The sequence below is a fragment of the Pelodiscus sinensis genome, chromosome 3 (assembly GCF_052426305.1).
Source record: "Pelodiscus sinensis isolate ZL-2025 chromosome 3, ASM5242630v1, whole genome shotgun sequence".
NCBI lineage: Eukaryota > Metazoa > Chordata > Testudines > Trionychidae > Pelodiscus > Pelodiscus sinensis.
In genome coordinates, this window is record NC_143054.1 from 110,590,154 (window position 1) to 110,604,027 (window position 13,874).

General features: G+C 38.7%; 1 protein-coding gene across 12 annotated transcripts in view; it reads right to left on the reverse strand.

Moving 5' to 3' along the window:
• Positions 1-13,874, reverse strand: part of SYNE1 (spectrin repeat containing nuclear envelope protein 1) — a 479,589-nt gene that overhangs the window by 201,111 nt on the left and 264,604 nt on the right. For all 12 annotated transcript variants that reach the window (XM_075924462.2, XM_075924463.2, XM_075924461.2 and 9 more), the window contains 7 exons: positions 12,518-12,844; positions 9,958-10,110; positions 8,607-8,774; positions 6,656-6,832; positions 5,799-5,945; positions 3,417-3,542; positions 1,772-1,948 (listed from right to left, as the gene is read on the reverse strand). In XM_075924462.2, coding sequence (XP_075780577.2) covers positions 1,772-1,948; positions 3,417-3,542; positions 5,799-5,945; positions 6,656-6,832; positions 8,607-8,774; positions 9,958-10,110; positions 12,518-12,844 — 1,275 coding nt within the window. The remainder of the gene's footprint in view (positions 1-1,771; positions 1,949-3,416; positions 3,543-5,798; positions 5,946-6,655; positions 6,833-8,606; positions 8,775-9,957; positions 10,111-12,517; positions 12,845-13,874) is intronic.

A 13,874-nucleotide genomic window follows, 5' to 3' on the forward strand; every position in this document is an offset into this window, starting at 1 on the left:
AAACTGACTATCAATTCATGTAGGGACATGGCTGCAAGAACTGATAAACTTCTAATTACTAAACACCATATTTTCATACAAATTTTCTTAGTGTAAAAAACATAATAAAAGGGGATTCAAACTGAAAATATCTGACACATGGGCAAGTAAACTTAAATTTTTTCAATGTTTTCTGCAGTGCTTTAAAACTACCCGACATTTTGTGCTGAACAGCTACCTTTTCCAATTCCTGGACATATGACTATCCATTGGAGGGTTCACGTCCTACATTCAATTATCACAAGATATTTTCACTGAAACCAATGAGAGTTTTGCATAAGGGGGACAGCTATAGGGTTGACTCTGCTTTACATGAGCTGCACTGAAAACCTGCATTGCCCTAAGAGATGCTGGACCTCTGACAGATAGATGAAGGGCACACATGGAATGTGTAGACACAGTGACACTCTTTCAGGGTACATCTACACTACATGGCTCTGTCGACGGAGCCATGTAGATTTGTTTATTAGGGAAAGGGAAATGAAGCAGCGATTTAAATAATCGCCGCTTCATTTAAATTTACATGGCTGCCGCGCTGAGCCGACAAACAGCTGATCAGCTGTTTGTCAGCTCAGTGCGCTAGTCTGGACGCTCCCCTGCCGACATCAAAGCCTTTTGTCGGCAGCCCCGGTAAACCTCATCCCACGAGGAATAACGGGGCTGCCGACAAAGGGCTTTGATGTCGGCAGGGGAGCGTCCAGACTAGCGCGCTGAGCTGACAAACAGCTGATCAGCTGTTTGTCGGCTCAGCGCGGCAGCCATGTAAATTTAAATGAAGCGGCGATTATTTAAATTGCCGCTTCATTTCCCTTTGCCTACAACCCTAATCTACATGGCTCCGTTGATGGAGCCATGTAGTCTAGACACAGCCTCAGAGTGCACAGTGGGTGCTCCTATACATGGTCTATAACATTACTGGTTGGAGCAGTGGGGAGAGAAGACATGTTTCTGCATTCTCCACACACCTTTTGTGGTTGCTAGTGCTTGTATCCTGCCATACTCAGATAAGAGCAAGCATTGCTCTTATGCTCCATCCTTCACTGGGACACAAGTGTGAGGAAAGCACGCTGACCTTTCACCTAACATCTAATACATCTAAGACTGGCAGAATAAAGTCTAGCCCAGAGAATGCAAGTTTGGACTCTTCATTATCATGATATTTCAGTGGAAAATAGAACATATTTTTCCTAGTAATTGTAACAGTGTTTTGGCTAATTAGAAAACTGCAATCGAAATTATCTCTGTTTTCTAAATGAATAGGAATGCATGCTGCTTTGAAGGCTGTGTGTTAAATGTCTCCATATGTGTAAGCAAATCAGATTTCTTTCTAATGGAATATGTTCTGCACAGTGCAAAATAATATTTATAATCAAATTCAGATAATAGCTTAGTCTGCTTTAGAGATAGTTATGTTATTTATTTAGTTTTTGAAGTATGTCACACATTTTAACTTCAAATCAAATGCAATAGGCAATTAGCCTGAAAGCCAAAGGAACATAGTAAAGATTTGACTGACTGCTCTAAAACAGTAGGGAAGTATTAAAGTATTTCCCTATTTGCTTTAGTTCTCTGTAGCATCATCATAAACAAAAGCAGTCCCCTCTTGCCCTTCCTTGGATGGCACATACAGAATTAATGAACCCTGGTTGAGTATACAGCAAGTTCTATAATAAAATGAACTGTTGGATGCATTTTCTCCTTTTTTCTCTTTCAGAGTACAATGACTCCTTACCTTAACCTGCAAAACTATGTTCTGGGCAATGTTTGGTTCCAGTTCTGCCCATCTCCTCTTCATATTCTGTAGTTGTTGGTCTGCATCCTGGAAATATATCCAAAGCTCAGCCTTCATTTGTTTTATTTCTTCCCAACCCTGAGCCAGGTACTGAGAGTGCATCATCTGTTGCTCGATCTAAAAACAAAGAAAGAAAAAAGAAAAGGGATGGGGATTTTTAGTGTAATTATTCATAAGCTGTGTGAAATGCACAGAACTGAGCAGAGGACACAATTAAAGAGTAGATTCTTGAGGGGACTAAGTGAAACTTTCAGAAGGCATTACTATCCAAAAAAAGCCTTAATCTTTGAAAGTCATAAAATAAAACTGTTTCAGAGGAAAGCCATAAGACATTACTAAGAAAGCTAACACAAAGAAATGTATTATGATTCAATCTTGAAAGAGGCTAAAAAAAGTAAATGAATCTAGCAATTATTTAGAGATAATTCAGGGCTCAACAATTTCTTTATAAGCACAAACAACTATATACTTAAAGTCTATTTTCTGTCTTGCTTGCACTTCATGATTCATGCCAGCTAGGGACATATATATACCCCCTCACCGACTTAGTGAAAACTTAACTCAATTTTTGTGTTTCATTCTAATTTACCTAACACAGATCTTTTGCTTATATGTCTTTTAGTGGAATTCCCAGAATTCAGCAAGGAAAATGCTTACCAAATCTGAGTCCATCAGTCACGTTAAACAGAGTGCTACTTGCTTCAAATGCAATAGTAAGATGCCTTTAAGATTTAGGTTCTCAAAAGGCTTAAAATGTCTCGGTGCTATCCTACTTATGTTTTTTTTCTTGCTTGTTAATAACAAGCTGTTCCTATTGCCAAAGCTTGAAGCACCTTTTATCTATTCTGTATACATATTCAGACTGTAGTTTATAGGATGCTTGGGTTTGGATTTTAACTTGCTTCTCTAATATGGAATTTGATTACTGTATGCACTCGATTGAGTGAATTTTAAATGTTATCAGAATATAGGGTTTTTTTCCTGATAAGGCATATCCTGCTGTGAGATGTTTTTTATGGAAAAATGTAAATGAGGTTTCTTCATGGATAGCTTTGGTATATATAGTATAAACTTATATCTCTGATAATATATTTCTATGTATGCACATGTAAAAGTCCATTTTAGTTAAAAAATTAGAAGTACCATCACAGATTTTATGATATACCAATTTTAGGGATTAACAGGAAAATTAGCATAGCATTTCTTTGTGTTTAAGCAAATGTATTCTTCAGAATTAGAAAACAGCCCATGTCAGGTTTATGCCACTAAAAACAGTAATAACTTGGCACACTGGGCTAGGTCCTACTTCTTTACACACCCATAATATATACCATATGCTGCTGTCCTGAAGCATTGCACCTGAATATACCCTCTACAGCAACCTCACACTGAGATGCTTGCATTGCACAGGATGGCAACATAGAAGTATAATTTAAAATAAATTCTCTATGAGAAAGGTAAGATGTAAGTACAGAAGATGTTTCATTAAACCATTACCTAATATGAACCTTGTATAAGAGGATAGATCAAGGCAATTAAAACTTTAAGAAGGATTAGAGGTTGACTGCTGTAGTCTCTCTCATACCATTTGCTTTGTTTGCTGAATGTCTGTTGCAGTATTCTTCACTGTGGTGTCTGACAAATCACACATAGAGCACAAAAGATCCAAGTACGTGCTTGCTTGTTCTTGCAGAGCTCGGAAATGTTTAACCTGAAGGAAGACAATCCTCATATATCGTCTGGAATTTATCACATTGCATTAAAATGTTCATTATAATTTTCAGATGGACAGATGTAAGAGCAGCACTTCAGAGAAGGCTATTTTGTCTTAACCACAAATTACTAAGACTATTTATGAACAGGTTCATGGGAAATAGTTTTTTCACAATCCTAAATAATGACAGTTTATTTTTTTAATCAAAGCACTGAAGGACATGCTGTCCTCTACATACAGTATTCCCTTACAAAAGAACATATTTAAACACAAAGGGATAAAAGGGATGCAAATTAGACATATCGCAATTGCAAATGAAGTGGGGATTTAAATCCCCCCCGCTTCATTAGCATAAAAAATGGCTGCCACTTTTTTCCGGCTTGGAGCTTTGCCGGAAAAAAGCGCCAGTCTAGACGCGGATCTTTTGGAAAATAAAGCCTTTTCCAAAAGATCCCTTATCCCTTATTTTAAATGTCCGCTAGTGCGGACTCCGTGCCGCACGGCTACACGCGGCACGGACTAGGTAGTTCGGACTAGGCTTCCTAGTGAAATGAGGAGGAGTAATGGTAGTTCGGACTAGGAAGCCTAGTCCGAACTACCTAGTCCGTGCCGCGTGTAGCCACACGGCACGGAGTCCGCACTAGCGGACATTTAAAAATGGCGGCGCCCGGCTTTATGCAAATGAAGCCCAGGAAATTCAAATCCCGGGCTTCATTTGCAACTACGGTTGCCTACATTACCACCCTAGTTCAAACTAGGGTGGTAGTGTAGACATACCCTATGTTACTTTAAATTATAAGAGGAAGCAGTATACTGAATTTGGTGGTCCTATCTCTTATTATTTAGGAGGAGTTTGTGATCAAACAGACTAACTCTTTAAAATATATAGTAGGTTATCATCATGCCACTAAGGTCCCCTAGTCCTGAGGGCTGGGACAGTCATTATTCCTTTCCAACAGCCAGCATCATTTTCAGTGGCCCTAGAATCTGGGAGAAGTGCACTGTGCAGATGTAGGTTGAGAAACTGATCTTCTTCAAACTCAGCCTTTTATTGTGTACATTTCAACATAAAATGAAAAAAAATCCTTGAATCATCTGGGGACGGATCTTCTGTGCCAAATCCCAAGTGCTGATGTGCCATGAAAAAGAAGGCGTCTTCCAGCCACTGCTGTTTGGTTTCTACTGGAGTGTGTGGCTGGGATGAATTTTCTCAACACCCATAATTCTGTGTGAGGTTCTGGGGAGCTGATCCTGACCCTAAATATTCCCTTGCTTCCCTGGTAGAACTCCACATTCTCTGGTAGAACTCCACATCCACATGAAGGCTGTCATCAAGGAACAACCCAATAACCCTCAGGCTGAAAACTTTCTCAAATTCTCCTATGACACACCTACGTGCCTATGCCACCACTGTCATGGAGCTGGTCTGGGAACATAAATAGACAGATAGATAGATGGTTGACTAGGCAGACAGGGAACCTCAATGTTAAGCTCTTCAATGACATCACTGAGGGTATGTCTATACTTGCTCCCTATCTCGAGACAGGGATGCAAATGTAGTGTACTGAAATTGCTAATGAAGCACCTGATTTAAATATCCCATGCTTAATTAGCATAATCTTGTCCGGACGCCATTTTGAAATCGCATTATTGCGAAATAAAATGCCCCATGTAGCAACATTGTTTCGAGAAAAACCCTTCTCTCGAAATAACTGTTATTCCTCATACAATGAGGTTCAACAGTTATTTCAAGAGAAGGGTTTTCTCTCGAAATAACTCTGCTACACAGGACGTTTTATTTCGCAATAATGCGATTTCAAAATGGTGGCTGGACGCGATTATGCTAATTAAGCGTGGGATATTTAAATCCCGCGCTTCATTAGCAACTTCGGTACACTACATTTGCATCCCTGTCTCAAGATAGGGAGCAAGTGTAGACATACTCTGAGAGTGTCTATTGAGTTGCTCAACCTTAAGTTCAAATATCTTTTCATTTATGATGTTGGGCCAGCAAGAGACAAGCCTGGAAGGGAGCAGTTGCATGGTGCCTAAAACTTATGCTGCCCCTAGTTCATGAACATTAAATCCTTGGAACTAGGAGTTGCCAGTGAGGTTCTGAAGTTTCCATGAGTGAAAGAGTCACAGAGGGTGTTTCCTGCTATATTAGGGACTTACTTGGATTGACACCAAAAAGGATAATCGAGTATATAAACCCAGCTTGTTCCAAACATTGTTCACGTGGACAACTTTTACCTGTTTAACTGCATCAGCCAGGCTGAAAGGTGGCCACATGCTTGGTTTTAAGTCTGGCTGAACTGTAGAGAGCCAAGCCTGACACTGTTGTAGAGTATCCTGATGGTTAACGTGCTTCTGGAGTTCATGTTCCAAACTCTGGTATACCTAGAATAAAAAGATCAGTTAAGGTCATTCACTTCTGACACAGAAGACAGATAAAATACGGGTTTCTCATTATATGAGATGATTGTCAGCAAATTCCAACCAAGCAGCATTTTTTAGACAGAAGGTAAAATTTTCAAGTGAGACTAAGGCAGAGTTGAGCAATAATCAGCCCAGAGGCCGGACACTTTATTTGCCTGCCATAGGTACATCTGCTGGCAGTTCCTGTTGGCTGTGAATTTCCATTACCAGCCATTGGGAGCTAATAGGAAGTTACATGAACTGGGCTAACCACTTTTCACCAGAATGAAGACATGCACCTGGATTTTTATTTATTTATTTAGCCAAACAAACTCTATGCTTTGATAATAAATATAGTCAAACTTTTTTTCCCCTAAAATTAGATTAAAATACACAGTCCCCTCTTGAATGGAGACAATTTTTCCTGATTTTATATTAATAATAATTTGTGCACCCTTTTAAATAGGGATTTTAGGTCAGTTTGGGTTTACATCTTGGTACGCGGATAAGGAATGGTGGCACAGGTATATTCATAACCTGTAGAGCCAGTTTTCACACAATTTCATGAAACATCAAATTATTACAAAAATTCTAAAATACATTATTTCAATCCTGCACAAAATTATTACAATACTATACATAAGCAATTGCTTATAATTATAGCCAATATACATAGTTGAAAAAAGACTTACTCTCTGAGTTGTGCTACATATGGCTGAATAACTGTCTCTTGTCCCCTGCAGATGGGTTTGTGTTTGTTGCTTAAATTTTGCTTGAAGATGTTCTGCACATTGGCTGATCAAATAGTCACCTTTATTTTTAAGGTTGTTCAAATGGTCTTCAAATCCTGCAATTTCTTCCATCACTGCCTAAAAAGTTTTAAAAACCCATAAAGAAAGTAAAATCGTTTCTAAATAATAACTTCTTCAATCAACTCATTATATGTGTGATTATTGTTCTTAAATATATTTGTTATTAGCTTTGATGAGAAACATGGTGGCTGTGTCTACACTGGGCCACTTATTCCGGAAAATCAGCCGCTTTTCCGGAATAAGCTGTGAGCTGTCTACACTGGCCCCTTGAATTTCCGGAAAAGCAACGACGCTCTACTGTACAAAATCAGCCGCTATTCCGGAAAAACTATTCTGCTCCCGCTTGGGCATAAGTCCTTATTCCGGAACACTGTTCCGGAAAAGGGCCAGTGTAGAGAGCCCAGTAGTCTTTTCCGGAAAAGCGCATCTACATTGTCCACAGACGCTTTTCCGGAAAAAGGGCTTTTCCGGAAAAGCAGCCTGCCAATGTAGACGCTTCTTTTCCGGAAAAACTGAAAATGGAATAGTATTCCGTTTTAAGCATTTCCGGAAATTCATGCCAGTGTAGACACAGCCGGTATGTACCAGCTATGAGACTATACAAACTGTTAAAGATTTTGTCACACAAGAGACCCTGATCTGCCACTTAACAGAATATAGCAAAGCCACATTTGTGGGTCTTCTCTACACTACAAACATCTTAAATAAACCAACATGATGTGCTTTGTTCTAAATTAAGTAACTTCTATTCTTCCTTGTCAACAGTCCCTCTCATTGCCCCTTTTCACCCCTTTTTCCATGTCAAATCTAATAAAAGAGTCAGATTTTGATGTTAACAGTAATTGAGCCAAAGCTGACCCACTAAGAACAATGGTTGAAATCCTCACTCCATTATGGTTAATGGGAATTTTTCCATTGACTTCAAAGGAGCCAGTATTTCACGCAATGAAACTACTTACGGAATAATATACAAATCAAGAAATAAGTTAGGACATCATTATCTGACCCATAGTTAGAAGGAATTTTGAGAAAAGGATTGTGACTTTCTTTAACTTCAATGTGTACTAACCGCAGATGTGAGTTGTTAGCAATAATTATGCTTTTTATGAGAGTATTTGAGGATATTTTACAACCCAAGAGAGAAATAATATGAAAGTAAAACCAGGAGTTTCTTTGCCTTCACAAGTGTTAGGAAGCGCAAGGACATGAGGGCACTATTTTACCACTTGCAGTCTATTTCTTCTCAGCATGAAATAGAGAAAATCTAATACAAAATTCAGACATATATATATATAACCTTCACATGCTGTCACTGCTGCTCATTTAAAATGAGATGATTCAGAAACACATTGATCTGGATATAGACAGTGAGTGCATCAGTACATTTTTCTTGGTAAGCCAGTCAGATATTTGAGTAAGTACGAATGAGGGATGTGAATGGGTAACCAGTTAACAGGTACCCAGTATGCATCACCTGGTAATAACCAGTTAACCACTCTTGCGAGCAGCTGCTGTAGGCAGAGGATTGCTCCAGCCCTGCAGAGGTTGGGAGCTGCCCCTTCCCCGTCCACACAGTGAGGCTGGGAGCAGGAGCCAGCCACTCTAAGCATGGCTAAGCAGGTGGGGGGAAGAGGAGGGACAACTGGAGCTGGGAGCCTCACGCATGGAGGTGGGGTGTGGCAGCAGAAGCCAGCTTAATCTGTATTGTACATCCATAGTACAAATAAGGATGATAAAAAAGTTACAGCCCCAAAACTGAGATGGGGAGTTTCTGGAGTATTTATTTTTATTTTAACTTATCAAATGGCATGTGTTCAAACACAAGACCTACCTTGTGGTTGGCTAATTGCTGAGTTATTATTTCTATGCTGCTGCTTTCCATAAGGTCAGGAGTGACCAGTCTGCTGGACATTTGTAACAGCCACTTCTCCACTTCTTGTAAGTCACTGTTATAATCTTCATGCTCTTTTACTTTAACAGTCAAGCTTTCAACATGTGCCTGTGGGACCATATGAACACAATTTTAAGGACACTTTCAAGAGAAAGGATGTCAAAAGTTGCTTTGAAACCTGAAGAGTTACTAAGAGACTGATCCTGCAAACTATTTACTCACAGGAAGAGTGTTTTAAGTCTAGCCCACAATGAACACATCAAAAGAACTTATTACATCAGTAAGGCTAGGTCTACACTATAGAGTTTTTGTGCAAAAACATTTGTTTCTGCGCAAACACTCGCAGAGCATCCATACCTCAAGCATGTTTTTGTGCTAGTAAAACAAAAGAACAGAGAGGTTTTTCCGGTGTAGATATTCCTCCTCCTACAAGGAATAACTCCTTTTTGCGCAAGAACTCTTGTGCAAAAAGATATATGTGGACAGGGAACAGGGCTTTTTTGCGCAAAAAGAGGCAATCAAAAAAAGCACAGCTGGCCTGGTGGCCATTCTGTAAATAGCAATCAATTTCCTTTCGAGAGAGCATCTATGAAGTCTGGACACTCTCTTGTGCAAAAAGTTTCTTGCGCAAGAAGCATGCAGTGTAGACATAGCCTAAGGGCTGGGACCAGTTTTTTTTTAAACAACATATGCCTAAATACACTGTCAACTTGAAAGATAGCTAATCCTTGTTGCTATACGTCCAAAATATGTTCCAAAAATCCCCTGGACTTTTAGAGAAACAGTTTAAAGTGAGGAATTTTTTTCCCATGGTTGACTTCCATTTGCACAAATTGTTTTGGTTTTTTTTTTTTTTTTGCGACTTAAGAGTGGGGAATGGGTGGATTTATAACTCATCACTTCCCACAAGTGTCAAAGACTTTAGTGAGGAACAGATGTATATCAGGGTGACTTATAGAGCGGACACCCTGTGTAGTAATCTCACACATTACTTGTAATTACAGTGGACAAAATAACAGACAGGAATGTTACTTTTAAATTCCTCAATATTCATTTGAGCTTTCCTTGTGATATTTGCACGGGTAATAATTTACTTCATTGCAGAGTACTCACACGAGACTCAATGTACCACATAAGCCCCACATAGAAGGGGCTTCTGCCTGCCCTCTGCTTTGGGATGAAATGTCACCCATAAGAAAGAACCTCAATTTTTTAAACTGGAAAAAAAGTGTTCATATTTTGTGTTAGTGACATGGAAGACTCCCAGAGTTCACTTGCTGATTTCTTTTACCTTTGCCGCATTGCAGAGTTCCTGGTAATTGACTTCAAGTTTCTGAATTTTGTCCCTTAAAGTAACGTCATGCACAAGTTCAAGAAGGGCTTCTCCTTTTTCAGTGACTGATTTTATTGAAGGCTCATGGGACAGCACCGTCTGTTGTACTGACTACAAGCACAAACATTAGAGTGAAAAACATACTATAAATAGAATGAGCTAAAATCACTTCCCTTAGATCTCAGGCTCACAGGTTCCCCTCTAATCACAGATCTCCTCCTCCACATACAGTAGAGGGCGCAGCCTCCTCTATGAAACCATCCTTCCCCAACCAGCCCCTAGGGCTGTATTATTTTTTTTTCATTGAAACCCCCATAGGTATCTTGGGGGAAGCTGCAGTAAGAGAGTGAAGCGAGTGTCTGTGTGTATGAGGAGTCCCTGAGCCAATGGCTATAGTTTACAGGTTTGGGGATGGACCCCACTGCCTCTTCCAGGAGAAGTCACATCCCCTTTAATGCAATGATGCAAATGGACTATCAACAAAGGGACAACATCTGATCAACTGTTCCCTAATTCCTGCCATTTTAGAACTAAGTGACACATGACAGTATGTGCACATGCTGTGAGATACTGGTTTCCTCATATGCACAGTGATGCCTGAGAGCCTCAAGATACTGGTTTCCTCATATGCACAGTGATGCCTGAGAGCCTCTATTTTTATGCAAACATCTGGAGCCCTGCAGTGTTTTACAAAGTGTAATAAGGTGGGTGATTGGCATTATCGTTGCAATTTTTATTTTTGCTGTCATTATTTCTGTACAAAAGTAAATGTTAAAAAACAATTTTTGTTTTCCTTTTTGCTGAAGCCATGTTTGATATTACAGATAGATGAGTAAGATAATAACTTTTATTGGATGACTTCTGTTGGTGAGAAAGACAAGTTTTTGATCTTATAGAGAGCTCTTCTTCAGGTCTGGGAAATACTCAGACCCTGTCAGAACAGATGAAAAACCTGTAAACATCTCTCCACTTCTACAATGATCAACACCACTGACAACACACCATTGAAGCAGCAGGATTTTTTCAGACCATTTATTAAATCAACTGGTATTTTAAATCTGCCAGCTGTAGTGAGGCCAAATTCTGCTTTCAGCTATATCAGCATAAATCCGGAGTAATCCCTTTGACTTTTAGGGTACGTCTATACTAGCCCCCTAGTTCGAACTAAGAAGGCTAATGAGGGCGACCGAAATTGCAAATGAAGCACGGGATTTAAATATCCCGCGCTTCATTAGCATGTTCCTGGGCAGTCGCCATTTTGTAAACTGACTAGCCTGGAATAACTGCCCGTGTCTACACGTGGCAATCAAACGGGAGTTTGACGTAAACCCCTTAACTCGAATTAGCTGTTACTCCTCGAGGAATGAGGTTTAACAAATAATTCGAGTTAAGGGGTTTACATTGAACTCCCATTTGACTGCCGCGTGTAGACATGGGCAGTTATTCCAGGCTAGTCAGTTTCCAAAATGGCGAAAGCCCGGGAACATACTAATGAAGAGCGGGATATTTAAATCTTGTGCTTCATTTGCAATTTCGGTCACCCTCATTAGCCTCCCTAGTTCGAACTAGGGGGCTAATGTAGACTAGTGTAATGGAAAACAAATTTTGGTCCAACTCTTTCTATCATCACACCATAAAGTTTGTATACTGATGAGAAGGAGTTCTAAATCCCTTTCTATGGTATTCAAGGATAAAATCAAAGGTGATACAAATAATAGTATATAGTACATTATCTATATTAGCATGTATCACTAGGTGAAAACTTGTACATTTAAGAAATCCAAAGTAAAGATACAAAAAAAGCATATAATTTACATGCTGAGGGGAAGATAATATAAAAAAATGCATAACTTACATGTATATTACACATGTAATTTACACATGATGAAACAAAAGACAGGACTATGCAGCACTTTAAAGACTAACAAGATGGTTTATTAGGTGATGAGCTATCATCACCTAATAAACCATCTTGTTAGTCTTTAAAGTGCTGCATAGTCCTGTCTTTTGTTTCAGCAAGACCAGACATGGCTACATCTCTCTTACACAAAATCATAGCAGTGTATAGTTGGAAAAGCAACTAATTAGAGTTCTTTCGCCCATCTATTAGTTGCTTTCCCTGGTACATCCATTCCCTTTCATGCCCCACAAAGTTTACTACTAAATAACTTTTATGACTTACCATCATATAATTTATATAATAATTTATGTCACCTTTGAATCTGACCTGCAGTTTTCAGATTAGTTTTCATTAATCCAGAATAACTATTGATGTGAGAGAAGTTATTCCATATTTATTCCATGTAAATGAGAACAAAAATTGGCCCCGATGGGTAACCTTCAAACATTAAAAACTTATTATGGCACCCAAATTCCACATGTGGATGCTTACATTGGCTCTCTGGTGTGGACACTATGCACTTATGATTTGGGCATCCGATTAAGCTAAAAACTTGACCTAAGTAACCTCTAGTTAAAAACTTAATTCATATGATAGAGTCACAAAATCAATTCTTACCTTGTATTTGGATAACTGAGCCTTCTTCTCATATAATTCAGTTTTGGGCTCCACTTGAGTATGCAAGATGGCTTGGTACTCTGTCAGCCATCGAGTCTGTGCCTTATATTTGTCTGAGAATTCCTTTGACAAGTAGAGGCACTTCTCTAAGTTTGTATGTTCCTTCCTTATAGAGCTGGCCAGCTCTTCAAGCTGTTCCATGTAATCATTGATCTCTTTTCTTAACTGGTCAGCTTTATTTCCTTCCATGTATTTAATAGCCCGCTCACCCTTCTCACGTGCAGTTTTCAGCAACCTATGGCCTACATCCATGTCACTCAAAAGAAGCTGTAAAAACATAAAATAAAAGGAGATTAAAAAGTAGATGGAGTTTTTTACCCCTTTCACTTTCCTTTGCTGTAATTTTGATGTCAAAGATATGAAACTAGCAAAGTCTTTTTCAAACTATTGAGGCCAAAGAGACTGAACGGACTTCTCTCTGCTAGGGATGGTGCCTGCATTAGCAGTGAAGTTTGGAGAATCTTGCACTTGTGCTGTTTATGCTGCATTTCAGAACAATATTGTCAACTGAGTATCTGGACTTCTATCTCATCACTTTTCACAATCAAGATGTTTGATCACGGTCGTCAGTATTTCACAGACTTGCTTAAGTGGAACAGATACAAGAATATATAATTTATCATTTTCCACTGATTATTGAGTAGGGCTAATGGGAAAACAAAAGAGTTTGCATCTCAGAAAGGAATTAAAGCTTTTGTTAATTTAAAGATATAATGTTTTAAAACCACATAATTGAAATCAGACAGTGGTGGTGACGTTTCAGGAGTTGAACTAGGAAGTTTTATTTACAAAGAGCTCTAAATACAAATTGCACAAGATAATGTGTAATAGTTGAAAGCTGTTCTTTGGCGTAATTATTTCAAATATTGCAAAGACACTGAGGAATTCACAATTCTAGGGTACAGTATGAGTTTTACCAGAGGGTTTGTTCAGTGGGAGAAAAGGAAGAGTTTTGCTCCCCACAACACATTTCTATAATAAAATTTATATCAAATGATCATTTTGGAAGTCTTTTTTAAAACTAAATCAAAATAAAAACACCCTCTATTAGAAGAATGGGATTATACCATTTGGCTTCATTCATGAATTTCACTATAAATAGTTACCAAACTATTTATCAAATGTCATCAAACTCCACAGACTTTGAGATGTGTCTACACGGCAAAGTTATTTCAAAATAACTCACGTTATTTTGGAATAACAATGTGAGCATATACACAGCAATTCTGTTACTTCAAAATAATTTTGAAATAATCAACAGCTTATTCCGATTTCTGTAAACCTCATTCCATGAGGA